Raw genomic sequence first — 27,512 nt, 5'->3', positions numbered from 1 at the left:
TAAAAATTCCCTTCGTCTTGTCTTTAGGAGTTGCTGCTCTACATGAAGGGATGGAAGTAGCAAAAATCTCTAATTCATATCCTTCCAACAGCATCTTTGTGCCTTCTGACAACATTACATTTAAGTGAAAAGACTGACAGACTGTTCCGACTCTGCGGAGTAGTGTTCCAGTTTTTACTTGACGTGTTTCTTTCTGCATTATTCCTAGTAAGGAAATTTGTGAACATGTGTATGTTGTCTAAAAGCTGACCTACATGCATTGGAAAATAGTCCAAAGCATAGATCTTGGATTGGGGCTGGATGCATAGTTGATGACAGAGGACATAGCGTAAATGGGCACCGGCTAGTGACCCTCTTATGAATATTACCAGACATGAAGAGTGAATCCCAGGAGAATCATGACATTTCTGCTGCCGTATGAGTTACGAAATATCCCCGGGGTAATTTCCAGCTGAGCACCTGTCGTAACCTGTTATAACCAGCATGTCAGCCCCACCTCCTGTGTGTGGAGTGCAAGACTGGCCCCTTCAGGTTGAATCAGGTGCCGAGGGAGTACAAGGCAGCCCTATAATCCAGTTAGCCTAACGTCACATAAGTCATCCAAACCTCAATTATTCTGCAACCAAACTTCAAACGGGTGGCAATGAGTAACCCCTCTGCCACTGTAACATTTCTATCCCAGAAAGTCAGGGATTTTCAGGGTATAAAGTGAGCGGCAACAGATTCCTTGAGGGGGAATGTCCCCTCGTCAAAATCTGGAGCAGCACAGGGGTGATTCATCAAGAGAGTGGGGAAGGAGGGAAGAAGAGAGAGAACTAGAGGGGAACGTAAGGATGTGCTGAGCAAGAGAGGGAACGGTGAATGACAAACAGTAGCTTACTCAGAGCACCGGCTCTAACTCGGAGGCAAAGCCATCACATTCATTTTAAGTATTGCAGCAGGTGCAAAAAGCTTATGCCAAAAGGACCATGGCTGAATTGGTACGGTTTGTATGCAAAGTCATATCTATAGGTCTACATGTGTTCAGTCCAAACTAGAATTGAAGTTAAACCATTTGGCAGTGAGCTGAGGACCAGTAACCCCAGGGACATTCCATGGTAAGGGAAATACACTTTGACTCACTTTAAAATATATGCCAAACGAAAACCATTGATTTCAAAAGGTTAACCAATCATACAACTATGCAAAATGACTACTTTTAACAATTTAAACTGTAGAATTTACAAAAACTAATTTAGTGGAAGAACTGTGCAGACGTAAACTTTGTTAATGGAATTAGGGTAAAATCTCCCTCAGTTTTGTATGCGACCACGTTTTCCAAAAACTCTTAAATATCTGCTCCGAATGACATGGCAACTTGAGTTTGAAAAAAAATAAAAATAATAACTTTTGTTATTGAACTACATTAAGTAAAGTTGATTTACACGGTAATGAATTAACATCTGGGGGCCCTGAACTGTACTATACAGAAATGCATTATGTATATGATTGTCATTCTCATGCTTCACAAGTTTGGACATCACAGAGCAGCACAGCAGAACAGAGTTCAGTATAATAGTATAAAAAAGAGATAGTTACATAATCGGGATATTATATCTTTTTGACAACATCGCACATTTTTTTTGCCGCTACTTGGATGTATCTGCATTAACACTTTTTCCTTTATTGCTTGTTCCCCATCTTTTTAATTAGGGAGCCAATTTCTTTTCAGCATTTACTTTCATGACTGATTTAAACTAATTTTCATGGCTCCCTCTTGTCCCTCTGCAGCAGACAATGGTAAGCAATATTTGTAATGCAATAAAAGTCACAGCATCGAATCGCAATACACAAAGAATTGTGAGAGTCACAATACATACAGTTGAAGTCGGAAGTTTACATACACCTTAGCTAAATACATTTAAACTCAGTTTCACAATTCCTGACATTTAATCCTCGTAAAAAAAATCCCTGTTTTAGGTCAGTTAGGATCACCACTTTATTTTAAGAATGTGAAATGTCAGAATAATAGGAGTAAGAGAAGGATTTATTTCAGCTTTTATTTCTAACATCACATTCCAATTGGGTTAGAAGTTTACATGCACTCAATTAGTATTTGGTAGCATTGCCTTTAAAATGGTTTAACTTGGGTCAAATGTTTCTTGTAGCCTTACATAAGCTTCCCACAATAAGTTGAGTGAATTTTGGCCCATTACTCCTGACTGAGCTGGTGTAACTGAGTCAGGTTTGTAGGCCTCCTTGCTTGCACACGCTTTTTCAGTTCTGCCCACAAATCTTCTATAGGATTGAGGTCAGGGCTTTGTGATGGCCCTCCAATACCTTGACTTTGTTGTCCTTAAGCCATTTTGCCACAACTTTGGAAGCATGCTTGGGGTCATTGTCCATTTGGAAGACCCATTTGTGACCAAGCTTTAACTTCCTGACTGATGTCTTGAGACGTTGCTTCAATATATCCACATAATTTTCCTGCCTCGTGACGTCATCTATTTTGTCAAGTGCACCAGTCCCTCCTGCAGCAAAGCACCCCCACAACATGATGCTGCCACCCCCGTGCTTCACGGTTGGGATGGTGTTCTTCAGCTTGCAAGCCTCCCCCTCTTTCCTCCAAACATAAGGATGGTCAATATGGCCAAACAGTTCCATTTCTGTTTCATCAGACCAGAGGACATTTCTCCAAAAAGCACAATCTTTGTCCCCATGTGAATAGTCTGTTTTTTTTATGGCTGTTTTGGAGCAGTGGCTTCTTCCTTGCTGAGCGGCCTTTCAGGTTATGACGATAGAGGACTCGTTTTACTGTAGATATAGATACTTTTGTACCGGTTTCTTCCAGCATCTTCACAAGGTCCTTTGCTGTTGTTCTGGGACTGATTTGCACTTTTCGCACCAAAGTACGTTCATCTCCAGGAGACAGAACGCGTCTCCTTCCTGAGCGGTATGACGGCTGCGTGGTCCCATGGTGTTTATACTTGCGTACTATCGTTTGTACAGATGAACGTGGTACCATCAGGCGTTTGGAAATTGCTCCCAAGGATGAACCAGACTTGTGGAGGTCTACTATTTATTTTCTGAGGTCTTGGCTGATGTCTTTTAATTTCCCCTTGATGTCAAGCAAAGAGGCACTGAGTTTGAAAGTAGGCCTTGAAATACATCCACAGGTACACCTCCGATTGACTCAAATGATGTCAATTAGCCTATCAGAAGCTTCTAAAGCCATGACATAATTGTATGAAATTTTCCAAGCTGTTTAAAGGCACAGTCAACTTAGTGTATGTAAACTTCTGACCCCCTGGAATTGTGATACAGTGAATTATAAGTAAAAATCTGTCTGTAAACAATTGTTGGAGAAATTGCTTGCGTCATGCACAAACTAGATGTCCTAACCGCCTTGCCAAAACTATAGTTGGTTAACAAGAAATTTGTGGAGTGGTTGAAAAACGAGTTTTAATGACTCCAACCTAAGTGTCTGTAAACTTCCAACTTCAACTGTATATTAGCACTGAAATATTGTGATCGTATCGTGAGGTCCCTGGCAATTCCAAATATACCATACTCTATTGTACTCTACTCACTGTTCTGTACTGTTCTCAGTAGGGCAAGGACCTCACAATACAATACTTTGGTGCCAAAATGTATTGTGATTCTCAATGTATAACGATTCAATACTGTGATTTTATTGCATTCCAAACATATTGTTCACCATAAGCCTGCTGCAGAGGGATAAGAGCGAGAGATGAGAAAACAAATTGTCTATGATGGAAAAATACTGTTTGGTGCAGAGAGTTTTGGTGCAGGAAACTAGCACAAAAATAATATTGCGATATTTTCAAGATGATATATCATCACAATATCCCGATATGTAAATGTATCGATTTTTCCCCCCACATCACTAATACTCAGTACTGTACTATCAAACTTGTGAAACATACGTCTATGATAGCTTCAGATTTGATCCAGTCCAGTTCGTCTGTGGAAGTTAACATCAAGGCCAGGGAGGACTGATCAAATTTCAACATCCATGGACGTCCGGTGTCGGTTGGTGCTCAGTGGGTGGGTGTTTGTTACAGTAAATGGAAAGAGTGGGCTCTTAGGTCGGCGTCAGTGAGAGAGAGATCTTCACATCAACATTGTGTTTTGATGTATTTCTGATACTTTTTCCTGGTAGATGTTTTCTAAGACCCCCTTTTCCATCTGTTAACCCAGAAATCAAATCCTTTACTTATGCCTGTTTACGATAAAATGTATCTATGGCTTTATTTCCGCAAAAATATTGAGACTCTTAGCTTTCATTTGACACCCAATTCGATATGCTTCTATGACCTTCATGCTTGTACTTATGAGTCCTTTGATAGAAATGCAAAATCTAGGTAACCGTGGAAACCTGAACACACCGACACCAAACGCTATCAGCTCTGGTAACTCAAAATGTACAAAGAACACAGCGACTATTTCAATCTTTCATACTAGGGAGGGAATGCACATCTTCAGTATTTCCTCTACAGGTTTGTTTTGTAATCAAAGATGTGTTTTGCGAGATCTGCCTGACTAGATCCATTGTCCTTGATCCTGATCTCTGCTCTAGACAGTGTGGATGGTCTGCATTCCCGTAAACCAGCCGTGGTTACACCAGAGTGATGCAAAGAATCTCTATGCTAAAATGTTGGAGCGTCAAAGGAAACAGAGAGAAACCCTCCGGGGGGGGAGAAGAAAAAAAATCTCCTGCCTCTAACAAATAATCTTTCACTCTCTTACTCACACATACACACACACACACACACACACACACACACACACACACACACACACACACACACACACACACACACACACACACACGTGCCTGAGGGGGACTACCTTCAGTTGGATACCCACAGCACTGGTATTGTGATGAACCCAAATTCCCCAGCTCCACAGTAACCGCTACTAATAGATAGGAGGAGGAAGGGAGGAGTGGAGAATAAGAGCTAGGCTTCTGGAATGGCAGGAACAACGGAGTGACGCAGCAGCCCTGGGGTGAGCGCCGACATGAGAACACTTCTGAGGGCAACAGCTTTTTAATTAGAACAGCAAAACTCTCGGAGCCCGGGGGGCAGGGAGAAGAAGGGAGGGGAGCCCTTGCAGATTGTGTGCGTTTGAGTTCGGGAAGACTATATAGAGCAAAGACTAGGCCTACATGTAAATATGCACAACTTACAAGCCGCTCACTGAACCAACTAAATAAATCTAGGCAGCTTTTCGTTTGCTGACGTTCTTTGGCTGTAGAGTTTTATTGAGTGGACTGAGTTGGAGGCAAGTAGATAAGTGAAAAGGAAGGAATGAACTGACTACACTGTGATGCCAGACAATCTGCGCCCACTGATGGCCTGACCTTTTAAGCTCACGCGTCGCTTGTTCCCTCTGCCTTACACACGAGAGGCTTGAGAAAAAAACCCCCTGCAAGTTAGTCCTGTGATGTGAGGTACAGCATTGCACAGAACAGAAGGCCCATCTGACGAGTGGGACCCAATCATCACGACAGTGTAGAAAATGTGTAACCCCATTACATGCAAGACGGTTGCGTCCCAATCCTCGACGCTTCTGCCCAAGTGCGCATTTGCTTACTTCCCTTCATGGATTTAAAAAGGTCGAATAAATACAGTGGAAACTCAGCCCATGCTGATGCCAACCCAATGCATGGGGAGAAGTGCACAAGTATACAGTTACTAGAGAATTTAGACAGCAGGGAAGGTCTGTAAATTGTACACAGTCGCTGCTCCACTAAGCTGTGGCTGGAGCATGGAGGCAATATCAGAGGGGGTGGAGTTGGGCTTGGGTAGAGTGGGGGGGTTGTGTGTAGCCCCAATCACATATAAGTCAGCGTCTTTCATTGCCGATCCTCTCTGTTCCACTAAGCTGCAGGGGAAAGGGTTTTGAGGTGGGGAGGAATGAAGGAGGGGGGGTTTATAAATGCCTGAGACATGACGTAAGGTCTGGCTCAGCGGGACCATGATGTTTACGGGACTAAAGCCCCCGCTCCCTGGCCAGTTTGCCCTGTTTTGCAGGCACCGCCATATTAGCATTAAATTGGGCCCGGCCGCACTTGTAAACACGTGTACTCAAATACTCCCCTTTGACGGGCGAAAACAGCAAGGCCCTTGGGAAAAGGAGCTGCTATGCTGGCGTAAGGAACTGACTGCTTGTTGAAACAGTACGTTCTGTTTTTTTCCTTGATGCTCGAGAAGCTCAGTGGAGTGTATGCCTGAAATGCATGAAGAAAAAAAACACACACACACACACACACACACACACACCACACACACACACACTAGTAGTATAGGTAGCTGATATAGCCTACCCTGTAAGGCTTTTAAAAGCTATGACTTCGAATTGGTGTCTTTGTCATTTCCAAAATAAGTCAATGTTAAGGACATTCATTACCTACAATACAAAAGAGCAGACAGAGTTTGAGGAAATATGATTTAGGCTCCTACAAAAAGAGTGTAAGGTGTTACAACATATGGTGCAGTAGTAGGGAGGAGGAAATCCAACACACTAACTGTCAGACAATTATTCATCCGTTACACTGAACGACAACACCCAAAATTAACTGTTGAAGGACTGCCTTTTCCTCCATGTTCAGTAACCTCGGCAGCTCATGGCAGAAGAAGCAGAGCAATTAGTACATTCTGGTTCTAACAGACTCCATAATGCATTCATACACTAGGCTATACCTGGCCCAAATTGAGATTATACCCTGCTGACCTTGATGGACTGAGGCACCAAAAACTGCTCTCTCACGTCTTTCTGCCTGAGAGAGCAGCCAGGACTCACAGATTGAATGCAACATTGCCATGCTAGCTCGCTATGCTAACACAGGAAGTGGCTGTGGACGACGGTATGCGTGCGAGCTTAACCAGCGTTACATAGCGGCTCACATAGGCACAAAGCGCCCGTTGTACCTTTGATTCGCGGCGGCTGACGAGAGTCAACTCCCAAGGATTACGGGGCAATAGCGCGGGCATTGAGCTACCCGGCGGCCGTTACAAGGTGGTTAAGTGAGTAAGGGAGAAGATGAAAGTTGTGGTTAGAGTGGTTAGCTGATCACAGCCAGCCAGCCAGGGTTAGCTCTACAGTGAAGTCTTGCACAGGTTGTGTTGAAATAAAACAAAGCGGTAGTGTCTGTGGAAGCAGTCTGATTATGCCGCCAAAAACATCAGCCAATCAATGGCGTGGCATTGCAGAGTCCAAAAAGCTTCTCTAATGTCAGTCACACAGCAGAGGCCAATGAAATTGTTGCGTTTAACTTATTATGCCACATTTAAGTACACAGTCCATACACAGTTCACAATTCCAGTACACAAGCCACAAAATCTATTTCATACTTATAAAGTTTCAAGGCTGCTTAGTTCAAGCAAAGACGCCGCCATTATGTTGACTGATATATCATTAGTATAATGTAACAGTTGGTTTCACTGCTTAGTAAGAGGCTAAACTTATCTGGAAGTAATAGAATACTACATAATGACTATGGAGTTGTCAAGCTATAGCTCAATTCAAAACAATGCTCCATTTCAACGACTGGAAGGTCTTTGCGGAATACTGAATGTGACAATATGACTGACAGGACGTGGGCCTGTGTGAGAATATACATAGAGGGCACGGCCAAATCAGTATTGCCCTCCATGTCACAATACAGTAGCGGGGAGCAACGGGGTTAGGGATTAGAAGACAGTGTGTGGTGTGTACACACACACACACACACACACACACACACACACACACACACACACACACACACACACACACACACACACACACACACACACACAGCACCTCTTATCTGTCAAAGCTGTGTAAGGCAAACTCAAAGTGGCTGTATTTAGATGACTAACAAACAAAACCCAACAGCTTTGAGATACCAGGGGCCGTATGTATCAAGCACCTCAGCATGGGAGTGTTGATCTAGGATCAGCTGCCCCCATCCATGCAACCTTATTCATTGTGGTCTAATAAGGCAAAATTGATCCTAAATCAGCACTCCTACTTCTGAGACGCTTGATACATACGGGACCTGAACAAGGTTTTACTATTACTGTATTTCACCTCCCTGGCACAAGGCGATCCTGAATTCTCCTCTCTGGTCGGTCCTTCAGCACAGTTTAACGAAGCGGACGCTCATTGACAAGCCACAGCACAAAAGTGTCTCAATTCATTTTGTTTAATAACCTGGATAAGAGCATCCCGTGGGCCATTTCGGTGCCACGCGGCAGCAATTGGAGCCAACAAGGCCAACTGGGAGAAGAGTAACGGCCAAGGATCCTTGCGGAGTCGGGCTCTTAACAGTGCACTCTCAGGGAGTAGTTAAAGTGCATTTGGCAACTGCAGCCTGACTGATCTACAAATCACCCGGCATCCTAAATGACAACTTCGTGTGATCTGTAGATCGGTCGGTCTGCAAGACAAAGACTCGATCCCAAACTCCTACTGTATGTAACTCTAGGGGTCGTCATTACCGCCAAAACATCTCCAAAGTGATTACTGGTACATTGGATTTGAATAGTCAGTCTTTTAATGACAATGCAGTTTTGTTTACAAAGGAGTGCCAAGATGAAGAGCTCATCAACGTTGCAGCGTTGCTAGTTTACATATCCCCTGTCCCTTGATGCCTGCTATGCACTTTTCACACCATCGTGACGATCCGAAGCCAACCGTTCTGGCTCGGGTTTTTTATTTTCACATTGTCCTTTTAAGCACGGTTACAGCAACTACGCTGGACACATAACCAGGTCAGCTCTGTGCAGTTTGACTCCGTAGTGTGAAAATCCCTTTATAGGTAGCCTGCTAGAAAAGGTCTTGAGAGAGCACTGAGACTTTCCCAATATGAAACAAGAAACATGACAGTTAACAGCAGGCCAACAGGTTTTGCCAAAGCGGTATTAACGTCGGCACGGTCTCTCTCCAGTGCTGAACCTTAATTCAGATGAATACCGAAACGGCTGGAGCAGTCCCCTGGCACGCTCTGTCTGAACTAAGGACACACACACACACACACACACACACACACAGTGTAAACACCAACGCTGTGTGTGGAGACGGCGGACCACAAGAGTAGGTGGTGTCCCTGAGGCACACACACACACACATACACGTTGACTGCTCAGATTCCTTTTAATCTGGCAACCGATATTGAAGAGCATCTGGAGGATAGAGCACGCAAAAGCCTGTGTGATTACTTAACTCAAAAAGGAAACATTTGTGTTTAATGGTATGGTTAATTCCATACACCCACATCCATTTTATATTGCTTGACAGTCTCTAGAAATTGTCAATATTTTCTTTATAAAACCAGTAGACACTTTAAAAGATCAGAAACAAAAATGTATCAAAACAATTCCAAAAGGAGAAGGACCAACCAGGGGCTTTGACAAACTGAGGAGATTTTTTGGGAGACTAAGAAAGCCGCGGGTGTTTTGTTTTTAGTCCTCTTGTTTACATCAAAATGTAAATTACAGGATTCATAATCCCCTTTTGGTTTTCGGTTTCCCCTGAGGAGCATGAAGAAGGGAGTAGGAAGGAAGTACTTTCTGTCTGGAGAACGCCACAGGGCCCTCTCTTACATCTCGCTCTGTGGTGCGAGCCTGACGACTTCTCACCCTCCTCCCATGTTCTCTCTCTATGCCTCGCTCTCAGCCTGTTGTCATCTGGTCCACACGCTTGAGGACCAGATGACAACTGCCATGAGTTGTAACCCATGGATAATATCACAAGGGCCAGAAAAAAGTTAACAGTGCCGACTAGTAAGAACTGACGACTCCATGTGAAGTGAAGTCTCTCTCTTGCTTCCACATCCTTTTCTTCTACCACATCAGTTGTCCTTGCTATGTACTGCAGGCGTGGTAGGGCTTTCCTCTCAGAGGAAAAAAAACCCCACTCTTCCCAAAGCCCTTTCTTAAAGCAACAGCAAGCCCCCCAGAAAGATCCAGGACCTGTATGCATGATTGTGTGTCCAACACGGCTACTGAGCTGGAGCACTTGGCTAAGTGGAGCAACCAGTTAGTTCTCGGAGGGCTATCTAACTGAATCTTGAAATCAGGTCACCAGTCCAATCGCATCCATCACTAATGTGTCATCGCTGCTGCCATCATCACATGATCCAGGTTATAAGAATCAACTGATTATAGTGGTCAAAAACATTACTATACTTACATGGCAAATCAGTTGGGCTGATGACCTGTAATTAATATGTGATTCATATAAAAGGAGTATAGTGAGAAATACTGCTTCTGTATACATTCATTAGGCATACAGCAGGTTTACATTGCACAGGGATGCCAGAACTCACATATGCTCTTGCACAAACCCAAAGTCACTCTTACAATGTGTTCCGGGCCCGTGAGTGTGTAAGATGGATGCCTCAGTGCCACTCTCCAGAGCGTTGTCTGCCAGGCACCTCCTGTTGTTGATGACAATAGTAAAGTGCTTATGGTGCTTAGGCGTGACCCAGGGTGTGGTGCATTTGACTCCGCTGTTTGCATTACATGGCAAAACAAGCAGGTGTGCATACCATTCCTTACAAGGGAGCCTCTCAATGTCAAAGGGAAGAGGTATAAACCTGGGCTTTGCTTTGGCCTGTGTTGCAGAAGAGAGGGAGTGCTCACGTGATGAATCATTGCTGAAGAAGCATGCGTTGTCTCAATCCCCACGCATCCACCCAAGATTACCCCCAACAAGTGGTCCCGTGTGGCTCAGATGGTAGGGCATGGCGCTTGCAACCCCGGGGTTGTGGGTTTGATTCCCACAGGGAACCAGTACGAAAAAGTATGCACTCACTACTAAGTCACTCTGCAGAATTACTAAAATATAAGTTACATTATTTAGACAAAATGCATCATGGGGTATAAACCTGAAAACCCCAGTCAGCAGCATTACTGCCACAGACTTGGTGGTATTGCTATTGGCAATTGTGAAGAGACGCGTGGGAGTCTGTTGTGATTTCCACATGACGAGAGCACTGTGTATTCACAGCGACGTTCGCTCACCTGTCCAGACACGTGAGGAAGCCCGCACTCCCTCCATCTCCAATGTCAGGAGACTTATCTATGGGGAATGTGACACTAACTGCTGGCAGGGCTCTTCCGTGATCACACTGCTGCAGTAATATTATACCTGACATTGTCAGCACTTCAGCTACAGCGAAGACACGAAGGTGATGTGAGACATTAGGCCACAGATACACCATTAGAACAGCAAGTTGACCAAGAAAAGCCAAACAAATTCCAAGGCGCTCCTGTACAACTCTGAAAAGCCATTTTGGTGTTGGCATATCTTCAAAGGGTTAAAAACAATAGCCACCAGCACTCTCCCAGAATAGCAAGAGGGATTCTTTTAACTGGTTAAATTAAAAAAATCAATAATATATACACTCATCTCAAAAGCCTCCTGTGCATGCTAGAAACCTATCCACCAATAAATGTTAGACAATAACCAGGTTTCCATCCAACCATATTACATTTGGATGAATTAGCTGACGCATAAATCAACTCCAGAACGCTGCAGCCCGCCTGGTTGTCAACCATCCCAAGTCACATGATACTTGTTTGGCCGGTGAAATAGATTATGCGACAATTGCATTGGAAGCGCGAATATTGATATATGCATATGCGCGAATATTGATATAATAACCATCATGTAGAGGTGAACTTGGAGCCACGAGAGGATAAGTTGTGTTGTCCTCCCACCATGACGTGGAAAAGCATGAATAGTTTATTAGGCAGATCAAATCAAAATTGTATTTGTCACATGCGCCGAATACAACACGTGTAGACCTTACAGTGAAATGCTTACTTACAAGCCCTTAACCAATAATGCAGATAAGAAAAATACATGTTAAGAAAGTATTTACTAAAATGAACTGAAGTAAAAAAAAAAATATTAAAAAAAGGAAAATAACAAATAATTAAAGAGCAACATTAAAATAACAGTAAGGAGGCTATATACAGGGGGCATCGGTAGAGTCGATGTGCAGGGGCACAGGTTAGTCGAGGTAATATGTACATGCAGGTAGAGGTAAAGTTTCTATGCACAGACGAAATAGGAACTTCACATGGTGGTTTAGTGCGCGGTGACGAGACGAATGCAACTTTCAAATAGATATCCAGGGTATTATTTCAAGGCTGAAGACACGATGATCGGTGCTTGGCTGACTATTATAAAATGATCTTATCCATGTCTCATCATATAACAGACATTGTCCACTTCACCAGCAAACTGTTGTCTAGAGCAGTGGTTCCCAACCGTTTACCGTTCCGGGGACCACCAAATCACTGTTAAAAGCTCCAGGACCACCATTTGCAGAGTCACATTTTAAAACAAAATATCTTGCCGGTCGAACTTCGTCAATTATAGCAGTGAATGTAACAAATTAAAGGCCTATTATTATAAACAATTAGCATTGTGAAAAAAGTCATGTAAAATTGCTTATAATAGCATTAATACTCCTAACTGTTATTTTTGGAAGAAAGAAAAAGAAAAAAATAACTACATTTGCAGTACAGGTTGGCAACCACTGGTCTAGAGAGCATGCACTAAAAACAGCTTGGGAAAGTTTGCTATTTATCAAATCAGTATTTGTTACAAAAGCGTCGACAGAGTTTAAAAAAAATTCTAATAATATTCGGTACATGAAAACTTAAGTGGAGAAAAGGCTTTTTATGTGCACTACATAACTCCCAGCGTTCTATCCACAACAAGTCAGTTTGATGGAAAACCACCTCTGCTGAGAAAAAACAGATCTTAGAATATTCACATGGAAAATCTGTCGCCAATTGCATGGAAACCTAGCCAATTTGGATTATTTCTATTCTGTCATGCTTTGGAGGTGAGGTACCATTCGTTCTGTCACACTTTTACGATACAAATTGCAGGAGAATATATTTCCAAACTCTAAAATTGGTTTATGAGATGCATTTATGCCTGATAAATGTTGTGGCAGGGCCAAGTGTTTCTGGAGCTGCTAGACGAGTTCCACTGGAGTGGACTGTCAGCCTCTGGGGCGCTCGGTCTCAAATCTCCCCCTCCGCCATCGATCCAGAGGTCAGAGAGACTGCTTATAGATGCACTATCCCCAGTCTGATGGACTCCACGCCTTCTCCCCAGAGTGGGAAAATTGCTGCCTGGGTGTCAATTGATCTCCTGAACATATGGCAAGTATACCGATTTGTGTCATGTCATCAAAACATGGTGGATGTGCAAATGTGCAAAGTCTGAGCAAATAAAACATACCTCAGACAGCAGAACGATAATAGTCTGGTCTTATCATAAACTACCTCATTACATGGGATAATGATGGGAAGACATAAAAACAGCGATCTGGAATTTGACGTATGCGCTGCAATGACAGCAAGGTCCAGATTTTGCCTTGACATGCAGTCAGTTATGCATAATCCTAGGCATACCATCTACACACAGCAAAGGCTATTGCACATCGGTCTCTTGACGATATCATTTAATTAGTGAGATGAAAATAGTCTGAAAAAGAATCTTTTTAAGTAAAGGGCATTGGAATTACACACGCCAAAGCAGTGATACTTTAAAAATAGTAGCCTGCAGGCCTTATTCCCCCCAATAGCCTATCCCAATTTACATAACTTTGCATAATTTAAGTGTCATGATATGATGGCACACACACTGAAAGCATTGTGGTATGCAAATCATTAAAAGTATAAAAAGGTGTTATTTAGTAAAACATTTACATTATGCAGAGTTATAATTGAGATTGCAGAGTTGGTTTGATGTCACCTTTTCTAACTATTGCCCTGTGACCTCTTACCGTTTTGAATAAACGTCTATCTTATTGAGTATCCACACACTGAGGGAGGTCCAGCACTGGCTTTGGCTCTGTGTTGTGTACAGTATATAGAACTGAATGTCCAAAGACAAAAATGAAGTGATACTGAAGTAAAAAGTTATTCATGTTGTGAAACAACTCATGAAGTGCAATCTCCAAATCATCTAAAGGCCAATGCATTGTGGAATAAAATGCGAAGAAATAACACAGAAAAACAAAGTATGAATACTGCAGTGTTGTCCACTATGCCAGACAGTCCCTTGCGGTATAAACACCTGTAAAACACAGTGGTGGTGTTCATAGGGCTAGCAGGTGGGCCTCTCGTTAGAATACCAGACATGGTTACTCATAGACTGGAGGTGCCGGGCTACTGTAAACCCAACTGCCTGAGAGAACGCTCTCTGGCTACCTTCCAAATGGCACCCTATTCCCTTTAAAAGGAATAGGGTGCCATTGCTATCGGGTCAAAAGTAGTGCACTAAATAGGGAATGGAGTGCCATTGGAGACGGACACACTCTCCTTCAGAGAGGACTTTCTCACACTCCCACTTTCACATTCTCAAATGGACATACTGTACCAGGGCGGTCGAAGGGAGTCATTGGAATAAACACTTGTGGGGAAATGACAAAATGTGATGACCCAGAAATGGCCAGGAAGTAATAGTATCTTGAGTATGCGTAACATGTTGACTAGTATACTAGTCAGTGTGGCGGAATATGTACACAAAAAAAAATGCTGGGGAGGCAGCGTTTCAAGAACTTGTGTGTTTGAAATGCCTGACCGCATGGCGCCCTCCCACACCTCACCAGCACTGGGTAGCAGCTATGTGAGATTCAGCCTGGAGCTTGCTCCTGTGAAAAACACCGGGCTCCGTTTTAACGACGGGGCAGGGAGCCATGACATCCGCGGTGTCAGCTCTGTGGCATGAGTCACTTGAAACCAAAACTCATACTGGTTGTTATGGGTTGTTGGAGAACACGCGGAAGCCGACAAGCCGTGAGATCCGAAAGATCCCAACGACGCGGTCCGCCCTCTCCACGACAAACGTCTCTGAACAAGGAACAAAAAGGACTATTATTCAAATGTCTGAGGGAGTTGAATACCAAACACTGACAGGCAGCTCAGATGGGGGGGATGGCTCCCTAGTGCAAGCCAAGGCAAAGAAATAGGCTGAACAGGCCCATGTACTGTTTCCTCAGAGACCCAGCACTTACATTAAGTGTGGGTTATGCAGAAGAAAAAAAAAAAACAGTGAGATCTCCCAACAGGGGCTGGTGAGCATTGGTCGGTTCTTTCTTCCCATTGGTTGTTTCTTTCTGCACCCACTCCCGTCTTCGCCTACTCTGCAATGTATTTATAGTGCGGGGAAGGAGGGAAGGAAAAGTGGTGATGATGCCAGACATCCTCTGGGGCAAAGGAGGAGCAGAGGCAGAGAGAGGCTCACAGTGATTCTTTAACACACTCACACACTCAATGCGATGTCATGGATTCCCAGTGTTGTGCAACAGCAGTACTTCGGGGTCAAAATGCTAGGCCAGTGCCTGTCAGTGATCGTCAAATGTTATTGTCCAACTCCGACAGCAATGGTCACAAAGGCAGCCATTTCAAATAGGACCCAGCCCAGAGATACTTTTTTTGTGTGAGTGAGTGAGTGAGTGAGTGAGTGATATATATGACACCCCTTCAAATTAGCGGCTTTGGCTATTTCAGCTACACCCGTTGCTGACAGGTGTATAAAATCGAACACACTGTCATGCGATCTCCATAGACAAACATTGGCAGTAGAATGGCCTTACTGAAGAGCTCAGTGACTTTCAACATGGCACTGTCATAGGATGGCACCTTTTCATCAAGTAAGTTTGTCATATTTCTGCCCTGCTAAAGCTGCCCCTGTAAGTGTTGCTATTGTGAAATGGAAACATCAAGGAACAACAATGGCTCAGACGCGAAGTGGTAGGCCACACAAGCTCACAGTACGGGACCGACGATTGCTGAAGCGCGTAAAAATTGTCTGTTTGCGGTTGCAACACTCACTAGAGTACCAAACTGGCTCTGGAAGCAACGGCAGCACAATAACTTTTCGTTTCCATGGCCGAGCAGCCACACACAAGCCTGAGAATACCATACACAACGCCAAGCATTGGCTGGAGTGGTGTGAAGCTCGCCGCCATTGGACTCTGGAGCAACGTAAACACGTTCTCTGGAGTGATGAATCACGCTTCACCATCTGGCAGTCCAACGGACGAATCTAGGTTTGGTGGACACCAGGAGAATGCTACCTGCCCCAATGCAGTGTCAACTGTAAAGTTTGGTGGATGAGGAATAATGGTCTGGGGCTGTTTTTCATGGTTTGGGGCTAGGCCTCTTAGTTCCAGTGAAGGGAAATCTTAGTGCTACAGCATACAATGACATTCTAGACGATTCTGTGCTTCTAACTTTGTGGCAACAGTTTGGGGAGGGCATTTTCCTGTTTCAGTATGACAATGCCCGCATGCCCAAAGTGAGGTCCATACAGAAATGGGTTGTCGAGATCGGTCTGGAAGAACTTGACTGGCCTGCACAGAGCCCTGACCTCAATCCCATCGAACACCTTTTGGATGAATTGGAACGCCGACAGCAAGTCAGGCATAATCGCCTAACATCAGTGCCCGACCTCACTAATGCTCTTTTGGTCATGTAGTGTTTCACACAAAATAGGTGCTGGACATCCACAAATTAATACAAACCATACAAGACGTAACATATCATACTAAATATAGTGTCTAGGATTACTTACAGAATAATACAAAATGCTCTGAGACCAGGTTGGTGACACAACACTCCTGCACAAGGACCTGGAAACAGGGAGTGGGGTGACCACCGATGTTCACATACTAGTGACTAACTAACGTTAAAAAAACATTTTTAAAAAGCTCTGTGCCGTCAATGTTGAGCGCTCTGTGGCATTCCCCACCAACATGTTGTTTTAAACGCAGGCACTTCCAGGTCAGCTTGTTGAGTAGGGCCTTAACGAAGGTTCAGAAACATCTCCATCTGCTCAATTACATTTTTCTCCACTAGTTTCCAGAAGGAAAAAGCTTTCGTTGCAGAGTGAAATCCTACAGTCACACCCATTGACTTTTCCCACATTTAGCTGTGTTACAAATTGGGACTAATTTCATTGTTTTTTGTTTTTACAGTCTGCACAAAATACTGTAATGTCAATGTGAAAGAACATTTAAAAAGATTATTTAAAGATTAATGAAAAATAAAACACTAATATATCTTGATTGAAGTATTCTAAGAGCTTTGCACACCTGGATTTTACAATGGTTGCTGATTATTGGTTGTTGATCAAGTCTTGCCATAGATTTTCAAGCTGATTTAAGTCAAAACTCTATCTAGGCCACTGAGGAACATTCAGTGTACATTTGGCATTGTGTTTTAGGTTATTGTCCTGCTGAAAGGTAAATGTCTCTTTCGGTGTCTGTTGGAAAGCAGACAAACAGGTTTTCCTCTAGGATTTTGTGCTTAGCTCGATTGTTTATTTGTATCCTAAAAAAAACACCCTAGTCCTTCAGATGATGAGCATACCCATAACATGATGCAGCCAACACCATGCTTGAAAATATGACGAGTGGTACTCAGTGATGTGTTGTGTTTGCCCCAAACATAAAGTTAATGTCTTGCAGTATTACTTCAGTGCTTTATTGCAAACAGGACGCATGTTGTGGAATATTTTTTATTCTGCACTGACTTCCTTCTTTTACTTTGTCATTTAGGTTAGTATTGTGCAGTAACTACAATGTTGTTGATCCATTCTCAGTTTTCACCTATCGCAACCATTAAACTCTGTAATTGTTTTAAAGTCACCATTGGCCTCATGGTGAAATCCCTACGCGGTTTCCATCCTCTCCAGCAACGGAGTTAGGAAGTACACCTGTATCTTTGTAGTGACTGGGTGTATTGATACACCATCCAAAGTGTAATTAATATCTTCCCCTTGCTGAAAGAGATATTTAGTGTCTGTTCTTTTTTTACCCATCTACCAATAGGTGTTCTTCTTTGTGAGGTATTGGAAAAGCTCCCTGGTCTTAGTGGTTGAATCTGTGCTTGAAATTCAGTAGTCAATTGAGGGACCTTACATATAATTGCAAGTGTGGGGTAAAACCAGAGATTGGATAATCATTCAAAAATTGTTAAGAACTACACTGAACAAAAACATGTAAAAGTGCCGGTCCCATGTTTCATGAGCTGAAAAACAAGATCCCAGAAATGTTCCATACAAACTAAAAGCTTATTTCTCTCAAATGTTGTGCACAAATTTGATTACATTCCTGTTAGTGAGCATTTGGTGCTGAGGAGTCCGTCTGTAATAAAGCCCTTTTGTGTGGAAAAACAAATTCTGATAGGCCTGGCTCCCCAGTGGGTGGGCCTATGCCCTCCCAGGCCCACCCATGGCTGTGCCCCTGACCAGTCAATAATTGATTTATTTCAAATGACTGATTTCCTTATATTAAACTGTAACTCAGCAAAATCTTTGAAATTGCTGCATGTTGCGTTTACATTTTGTTCAGTATATTATTGCACAAAGAGTGAGTCCATGCACCTTATTATGGTACTTGTTAAGCAAATGTTTTGTCCTGAATGTATTAGGCTTGCCATAATACTTATTGACTCAAGACATTCAAGCTTTGAATATATTAATTATTTTGAAAACAAAATTCCACTTTGACATTGTGGGGTTTTGTGTGTAGATCAGTGGCACACAATCTCAATTTATTCCATTTTAAATTCAGGCTGTAACAACATGTGGGAAAGGTCAAGGGGTGTGAAAACTTTCTGAAGGCACTGTATATCCAGTCAATTAGATTTTTACATTTGCTCAGCTAAGACTTTAACGGAATGCAGGGTCGCTACTACACTATATAGTGGCACGGCAGCAGAACAAATGCATTAAGATATGAAATTGGTTTCTGCTCATTGCCAGTGGAGCGGTTCTGACACTCATTTGTCACTTGCCAATGAGCTCCCTCTACTACTGATAAGCACTAGAAGTAAATGGGGAGGAAAATTTAAAAAACAAAACCTACTCCGGAATCAGGAGGGTAACTTCGACATCTAGGCCTAGTCGCTCTCCTTCGTCCAGGCATAATAAGAAATGAAAGTCTGCTTTGATTGAAGCAGGACATTTTCTAAGTAAATGATGCACAAATGCCACGTCCAGTTACACATAATTCATTTAGAATCTGATCAAGCATTGCCCATTGTACAGATCTAGCGCCCATGCACTATCGTCTAGCTTTAATGGCTTGAAGGCAGAATGTTTTGGGGAAAATAAGCATACTTTCTTTATGAAACAATTTTACACCACCATTTTCAGACAATTCTGGATGTTGTACACCCTTGGCTGAACACGGTGTACATCCTAAAATTGTCCGAAAACCCAAAATGGTTGGTGGAAAATTGTGTTTCATGAAGAAAGTGCATATTTTCCACATTTTTCCCCACCTTCACGCCATTAAAGCTAGTTAAGTAGGAAAATTATATGTCTTTGCGGCCTGAATAGAGGATGCTTTATGTACGTGCCGGTCTACGGGAACATGATTGTATTAACCTCTTCACTATAGGGGGCAGTATTTTCACAGCCGGATGAAAAACGTACCGAAATTAAACTGCCTCCTACTCAGACGGTAGGATATGCATATTATTAGTAGATTTGGATAGAAAACACACTGAAGTTTCTAAAACTGTTTGAATGATGTCTGTGAGTATAACAGAACTCATATGGCAGGCAAAAACCTGAGAAAAATCCAACCAGGAAGTTTGACCTCACATGGTTGTAGTCATTTCAAATGATGGTCTATCTAATCTACAGTGTCTGTGATGTCATATTGCACTTCCTAAGGCTTCCACTAGATGTCAACAGTCATTAGAACCTTGTTTGAGGCTTCTACAATGCAATTTGATTGAATAATACCCGGAACAGTAAGTGGTCGACCTGGTGTCATTGACTTACCTCGTGCGCACTCACGCAGGGCTAGACATTTTTATTTTTATTCTGTAATGAATCTGCTATTGTCCGGTTGGAATATTATCGAAATTCTACGTTAAAAACACCCTAAAGATTGATTGTGAACATGGTTTGACATGTTTCTACAAACGCTGAGGGAACTTTATAACTTTTCGTCGACGGTGGATAGATGCATTTTGGAATGGTGATCTGGACGCGCCATCAAAACGGATTTATTTCGACATAAATTATGGACTTTATCGAACAAATGAACATTTCTTGTGGAAGTGGGAGACCTTCCGAGTGCATTCAGCCGAAGATCAGCAAAGGTAAGATAATATTTTTAACATATTTCAGCGTTTTGTGGATGCCGTGGCTGGACGGCTAACTGAATAGCTTGGGGCTCAGTACTCAGAATATTGAACAATGTGCTTTCTCCGTAAAGTTATTTTGAAATCTGACAAAGCGGTTGCATAAAGGAATAGTTCATCTATACTTCTTTAATTAATTGTTATATATTTTGTCAATGTTTATGATTGAGTATTTCTGTAAATTATGGTGCCCGTTCACCGGAAATTTTGGGGTGAATACATTTTCTGAACGTCACGCGCCAATGTAAAAATGGGTTTTTTGGATATAAATATGAACTTGATGGAACAGAAAATGCATGTATTGTCTAACATAATGTCATCTGATGAAGATCGTCAAAGGTTAGTGCATAATTTTAGCTGGTTTTGTGCTTTTGGACGGCTACCCTTGCTTGGAAAATGGCTGTCCTTGCTAGGAAAATGGCTGTTGTTTTTTTTGCTGTGGTGGTATCCTAACAATCTAATGTTTTGCTTTCGCTGTAAAGCCTTTTTGAAAATCTGACAACGTGGTTGGATTCAGGAGAGGTTTCTTTTTCAAATGGTGTAAAATAGTCGTATGTTTGAGAAAATTGAATTGTGGTATTTTAGTTGTTTTTGTATTTCGTGCCATGCGATCCCATTGGCTGTTGGCTAGGGGTTCCGCTAGCGGAACGCCTAGATGTAAGAAGTTAACGGGAATGCACATCAAGCCTTGATGATAGTGCATGGGCGCTACGTTAGATCTGCACAATCGGTTGCCTAGGCTAGCACTTGGCACTGGCCTTGGTTAGCAATGTTCGGAGGCACTCATGTACACTGAACAAAAATATTTAAAAAAGCACAACATGTGAAGTGTTGGTCTCCTGTTTCATGAGCTGAAAAACAAGATCCCAGAAATGTTCCATATGCACTAAAAGTTTATTTCTCTAAAATGTTGTGAACCATTTTTTGTTTTTGCATCCATGTTAGTGAGCATTTCTCCTTTACCAAGATAACAAGTGTGGTATATCAAGAAGCTGATTAAACAGCATGATCATTAAACAGGTGCACCTTGTGCTGGGGACAATAAAAGGCCAGTCTAAAATGTGCAGTTGTCACACAACACAATGCCACAGATGTCTCAAGTTGAGGGAGCGTGCAATTGGCATGCTGGCTGCAGGAATGTCCACCAGAGCTGTTGCCAGAGAATTGAACATTCATTTCTCTACCAATGTCGTTTAACCTGTTTAGGATAGGGGGCAGTATTGACACGGCTGGATAAAAAACATACCCGATTTAATCTGGTTACCACTCCTACCCAGTAACTAGAATATGCATATACTTATTACATATGGATAGAAAACACCCTAAATTTTCTAAAACTGTTTGAATGGTGTCTGTGAGTATAACAGAACTCAAATGGCAGGTCAAAACCTGAGAGATTCCTTTACAGGAAGTGGCCTGTCTGACCATTTCTTGAACTTCTTTTCCATCTCTATCATTTACTAAGGATCTCTGCTCTAACGTGACACTTCCCACGTCGTCCATAGGCGCTCAGAGCCCGGGAAAAAACAGAATGTCGTCATTCCAGCCCCAGGCTGAAACACATTATCGCCTTTCTCAAGTGGCCGATCAAGGGACACGGGCTTATGCGCGTGACCCCGACCGCCCCCGCCTTTGGGATTTTTTCCTCTGTTTGCCGAAAAGGAGATTCCCTGTCGGAATATTATCGCTTTTCTACGAGAAAAATGTCGTAAAAATTGATTTTAAACAGCGGTTGACATGCTTCGAAGTACGGTAATGGAATACTTAGAATTTTATTGTCACGAATTGCGCCATGCGCGCGACACTTCTTTACTATTTCGGATAGTGTCTGGAACGCACGAACAAAACGCCGCTATTCGGATATAACGATGGATTATTTTGGACCAAACCAACATTTGTTATTGAAGTAGCAGTCCTCGGTGTGCATTCTGACGAAGACAACAAAAGGTAATCAAACTTTTATAATAGTAAATATGATTATGGTGAGTGCTAAACGTGCCGGGTGTCTAAATAGCGAGCCCGTGATGCCTGGGCTATGTACTTAGAATATTGCAAAATGTGCTTTCACCAAAAAGCTATTTTAAAATCGGACATAGAGTGCATAGAGGAGGTCTGTATCTATAATTCTTAAAATAATTGTTATGCTTTTTGTGAACGTTTATCGTGAGTAATTTAGTAAAATGTTAGCGAATTCCCCGGAAGTTTGCAGGGGGTATGCTAGTTCTGAACGTCACATGCTACTGTAAAAAGCTGGTTTTTGATATAAATAAGAACTTGATTGAACAAAACATGCATGTATTGTATAACATAATGTCCTAGGGTTGTCATCTGATGAAGATCATCAAAGGTGAGTGCTGCATTTAGCTGTCTTCTGGGTTTTGGTGACATTATATGCTGGCTTGAAAAATGGGTGTCTGATTATTTCTGGCTTGGTACTGTGCTGACATAATCTAATGTTTTGCTTTCGTTGTAAAGCCTTTTTGAAATCGGACAGCGTGGTTAGATTAACGAGAGTCTTGTCTTTAAATGGCTGTAAAATAGTCATATGTTTGAGAAATTGAAGTAATAGGATTTTTAAGGTTTTGAAAATCACGCCACAGGCTGGCAGTGGCTGTTACGTAGGTGGGACGAATTCGTCCCGCCTAGCCTAGAGAGGTTAAGAGAATTTGGCAGTACGTCCGACAGGTCTCACAACCGCAGACCACAACAGAGTGCCCCATGGTGGCGGTGGGGTTATGGTATTGGCAGGCAACGAACACAATAGCATTTTATCAATGGTGTGACGAGGCCCATTATTGTGCCATTCATCTGCCGACATCACCTTGTGTTTTAGCATGATAATGCACAGCCCCATTTCGCAAGGATCTGTACACAATTCCTTGAATCTGAAAAAGTCCCAGTTCTTCCATAGCCTGCATACTCACCATGTCACCCATTTTGAGCAAGTTTGGGATGCTCTGGATCGACGTGTACGACAGCGTGGTCCAGTTCCCGCCAATATACATAAACTTCGCACAGCCACTGAAGAGGAGTGGGACAACATTCCACTGGCCACAATCAACAGCCTGATCACCTCCATGCAAGGAGATCTATTGCGCTGCATGCGGAAAATGGTGGTCACACCAGACACAGATTTGGGCATAATGAATTTATTTCAATTTACTGGATTACCTACATTGGGAGCTACAACTCACTCAAGGCCTACACAATATGCTAATAGCCTTACCTCTGATAGATTTAAGACGAGTCATAAGGCACAAAAACTAATGTCACTGCCTACTGAGTGCATGAATCATCAACTGTGCTGTTCATATGGATAACTGTCAATTATTCAACCGACTTAAACTGGACATGCCATTGCACTTCACAGGTGAACTCAGCTTTCAATAACAGGAACTGTGTGTAGGCCTAATGAGTTACTTGTTCAATACACTTGTGTTTGACATTTCGGTACAAACAATATTATTGAGATTGGGATGTAGATCTTTGGAATGCATCATACAATGTTTCTCTGCATTCCAAGATGTAGGTACTCATAGAGGACAGACAGGTCCTTGGGTCTGCCTGACCACTTTGGATAGCGTTCTATCATTTAAAAACAATGGTAGTGAATAATTTGCACACAGTAGGCTACACATGGAAATTAAAAGTTGTGTACAGTACAATACAGGCAGTGCACTGCTATAGCAAGGTCCCCTGTTTTGTGTTTTTCCCTAGCACTACACAATTGATTCCATTAATCAAAGCTTGATGAGTTGGTTATTTGAATAAGCTGTGTAGTGTTGTGGTAAAAACCAAAACGTGCACACAGGGGGGGCCCAGGGCCGAGTTTGGGAAACCCTGTGCTATAGTGACTATTGTCATCCGACCAAGAGTACTCTAGTAGCTACGTAGCTCGAGCAGTTCACGCCACAAAAGACCGTAGCGCGCGAGTAGGCTTCCTGACACAAATGTCAATCTTCCTAGAGCGGACTCAACACCGTAAACCCCCACCAAACATAAGCGGGACATTTTAACGTGGTTTACCTGCAATTCGGCTCGCTCCACCTCCCATTGCGCTCTATCCACCTCGAAGCGGGCCCATTCGTGTTGCAGAAAGTGCAATATCCCCGGAATGTTGTAATGAGCCCTGGCCGCCTCTCCGCCACCGACGTCGCAAGGCTGATGCGGTCCTTTGCCAGCGCCAGGCAAACCCGAGTTGTTGTTGTTGTTAAAGAACACGCCGGGCCCTGCCTGTTCGTCCATGCCCAGGCCAGGTGTGTGGGTTCGGTTCGCGCAAACTGGCACGACCGTGCTCAGACAAATGGGTTTTCCTTTAGCCGCCCCTGCGATATGAAAGGAAATAGCTACCTACAGCTCTCTCTACTGGGCAGGCACACTCATGTCTGAGCAGCCAGCTGTCAATTGGTGACGTTCACACTGAGCTCCCACCCACATCCAGAGTTTTCTTTACCCATTGGTCGATTTCAACGATTCACACTGGAATAAGCCAATCGGAAATAAATGCGCGTTGTGTTGACAACTGCCGTATCCTACGCATGATGGAATTTGAAGTTCAAAGAAGATAGAGCTGCATTTTTCACTCTAAAATGCGCCTGTTCTCTTTTTACTGTCTTTTTCTTTAGTTGTTGGTATCTGAAATTGGAAATGTCATAATGTATGCTACATAAGTATCTGTGGTAGCCATATTTCATATATTATAGCACATTCCATTCATTTATCTATGCATTCCATAGATCCATTCATCCAGTTGTTTACATAGCACACACACAAGCCTATCATCCACGACCCCCTGACTGAATTTCATGCCCTTTGAAATCCAAGAAAATACATGAAACAAAATGTTGCCTACACATGATACTTTAGTGTGCGAATATTATAAGGCCTCTATGTATGATTTGTGTGTAAGATATTTGAATCACCAAATGACCTCTATATAATGTTTAGTAATTCAAAATGTATTGTTATTTTCAAACATCTATTACATGAAACATTACATTCGTGTATTTTATTAGACACATCCGAGTCATTATGCACGGTCAATTCATTAGCCATATGATACGTGCTGACACAACCCCATGGTAATCATGTGATACGTCACTGCAACCACACTATTTAATTTCTGTTGGCTGATCAGCATGGTCAAATCTTATAGCCTAGATCAGACAGCAGGAATTGAAGAGAGGAGTCACTTGCCCACATGATGCCGCCATTTGAGAAAGCACAGCACCCCAAGTCCTTCAAGCAGAGAAAAAGCTTTGGTGATTAATTTTTATGTAATGATTTTCATGTGGTAGGCTATGCGTTGCTTTATAATCTCAACCACGTTTTCCATCCCAAACAGCCACGAGAAAACAGGAGGTGGCGGGGATCCGAACGAAGTTTCCAACAAAAATTCCGGTAAGTTCGCTTATTTCTAAAACCTTATTCTACCCTGAAGTTCCATTGAATTTGCACCTTCTAAACGTGACATTTCCAACCACACAGGTTATAATTGAAAGGTATCAACGGGAGAAGTACTTGCCGCCTCTTGATAAAACGAAATTCCTGGTCCCCCAAGAACTTTCCATGACTCAGTTTGTCACCATTATAAGGTGTGTCTCTTGAGAAATGTATTTTGCTGTGATTGTTTAAGCGTGGATTATCATGACTGAAATTAACCTAAATCATCATGTGTTAAATTTTTGGTTGAGAGAAGTCGTGCGTACTTTCTAACTTGGTAATCACCTGATGAATCAGCCAAGAGTGTCGCGTGACTGTCACTTTTCTTAAATGACTCAATGACTTGCGTTTGTGCAGAGAATGTCTACGTTTGATTAGTCTTGTCAATACTTGCTGCACGTTCTCGTTTCAGAAATCGTATGTCTCTGATGCAGAGTCAAGCGTTCTACCTGCTCATCAATAATAGTGGCTTGGCCAGCATGTCTCTTACCATGGCGCAAGTCTACAATGACCACAAAGATGACGATGGATTTCTCTACATGACATATGCTTCTCAAGAAATGTTTGGTAATTGTGTTGAAATCCATGAAGAGTCGGTGCCAATTGCTGGAAATGTTTGAGAAGATCTAAATTGCAGGATTGGATAATGTGAGGCCTCAGCTTTTGGCAGGCCCAATAACTGAACTTCGTGTATAGATATGAAATGCGATTTATATATAAGGATATTTAATATTAATCTGGAAATGTTTTTGTATTGTTTTTAAGCTAATAAATATTTCACACTTTATTGAGGATCATGTTCTGAATTACATGACTTTGGCCAGATTAATTTAAATGGAAATATGTACTTTTTTGGGCGACCACTCAGATTCGCAAAGAAATATTTGTAGGTTTGTCATTCTCGTTCAAAGCATGTCTAATAAGCGGTAGATCTAGTCTGCGCGCTATTCCTGAGTTTTTGTTTTCCAACTTTTCTTGTTTGTAAGCCAGCTTCAAACGGCTGAAGTTAAATGTTTGGTTATTAAAGTGATTTCACAGCGGTTAGTTGGTACATTGAATTATTCTCTATTTGGTCACAAACTGAAATTGGGCAAACTTAGCACTTCAGCAAACACGACGTTGCGCAGCGATTTCAGCAACAACAAATATTCTTGTCACTCAAATGCTTATTTTTCATTTAATTTCCCAGAAGTGTGTGGACTTCGACGTTGCCTTCAATAGGAACTCTGGGGCATTAGTTTATAAAGGAAGGACCTGTTGACAGGTTGCGCAAATCGACTCCTATACTACCTCAAGGTACTTGTACATATATGATTGGTCGAAGCAGAACTATTCAATCCAATATGGGGATCAGACCTCTATTTGACATCTGTGCTTGACTAAACTTGCTTGGCTTAATGAACCAATAGAAGAGCCCCAAAACCACAACCCTATCTGCCACTGCAGGCAGGCTAGACAACACACAGTATTTGTACCAAGGTCTGAAGATTGAAGTGTCAAAGGGCTGCATTCAAAGGGGAACTTCCCAACTAGGAACAATCCTCCTGAAAGTGGCAGTATTGTTTCACTATCTTAAATCTGTACAGTTTGATTTGGGATCTTAAGGCTGAAGTTCTTGAGTTAAGAGGCTGCAAAACATATACTAGTAAGAGAACCATTCCAACTTCAAGAAACACTACCAAAATTGTTATCTTAACCTAGCATATTTGACTTGACTGATGTATTTCAAACAGGAAGACTTGATGTTAATGTTCATTGTGGCGTGGACCCTGTAGCACCTTCACTGACTCACTGAGGTCCTATTGCTCTTAAGGGACCACTTGTCAGGAACATGAAATGCCTTAACTTCACTTTCTGGATGTAATCAAGCCAAAGAACAAGTAG

The 27,512-nt window shown here is 42.5% G+C and overlaps 2 protein-coding genes across 4 annotated transcripts in view; one reads left to right on the top strand and one right to left on the bottom strand.

Annotated features, from left to right (window-relative positions):
• Window positions 1–24,581, bottom strand: part of LOC106564825 (striatin-like) — an 87,814-nt gene extending 63,233 nt beyond the window's left edge. For 2 of the 3 annotated variants that reach the window (XM_014131257.3, XM_014131259.3), the window contains exon 1: window positions 24,213–24,581. In XM_014131257.3, coding sequence (XP_013986732.2) covers window positions 24,213–24,431 — 219 coding nt within the window. In that variant the 5' untranslated portion in view covers window positions 24,432–24,581. The remainder of the gene's footprint in view (window positions 1–24,212) is intronic. The other variant, XM_014131258.3, reaches the window with a different exon arrangement.
• A 714-nt stretch (window positions 24,582–25,295) lies between these two features.
• On the top strand, window positions 25,296–26,668 carry map1lc3c (microtubule-associated protein 1 light chain 3 gamma). Its single transcript, XM_014131542.3, has 4 exons — window positions 25,296–25,447; window positions 25,531–25,586; window positions 25,674–25,780; window positions 26,041–26,668. The coding sequence occupies exons 1-4, from the start codon at window positions 25,387–25,389 to the stop codon at window positions 26,246–26,248; spliced, it is 432 nt and encodes a 143-aa protein (XP_013987017.1). The 5' UTR covers window positions 25,296–25,386; the 3' UTR covers window positions 26,249–26,668.
• The last annotated feature ends 844 nt before the right edge of the window (window positions 26,669–27,512 follow it).

The sequence above is a fragment of the Salmo salar genome, chromosome 12 (genome assembly GCF_965601325.2).
Source record: "Salmo salar chromosome 12, fSalSal1, whole genome shotgun sequence".
NCBI lineage: Eukaryota > Metazoa > Chordata > Actinopteri > Salmoniformes > Salmonidae > Salmo > Salmo salar.
This window is presented reverse-complemented; position numbering and strand designations above follow the sequence as displayed.

Bases quoted from the DNA above. Each gene is read 5' to 3' on its own strand.
- map1lc3c (XM_014131542.3), top strand. From the start codon at position 25,387: ATGATGCCGCCATTTGAGAAAGCACAGCACCCCAAGTCCTTCAAGCAG. The intron at 25,448-25,530 runs GTGATTAATTTT...CATCCCAAACAG, and splicing joins CAAGCAGAGAAAAAGCTTTG to CCACGAGAAAACAGGAGGTG. The intron at 25,781-26,040 runs GTGTGTCTCTTG...TTCTCGTTTCAG, and splicing joins CAGTTTGTCACCATTATAAG to AAATCGTATGTCTCTGATGC.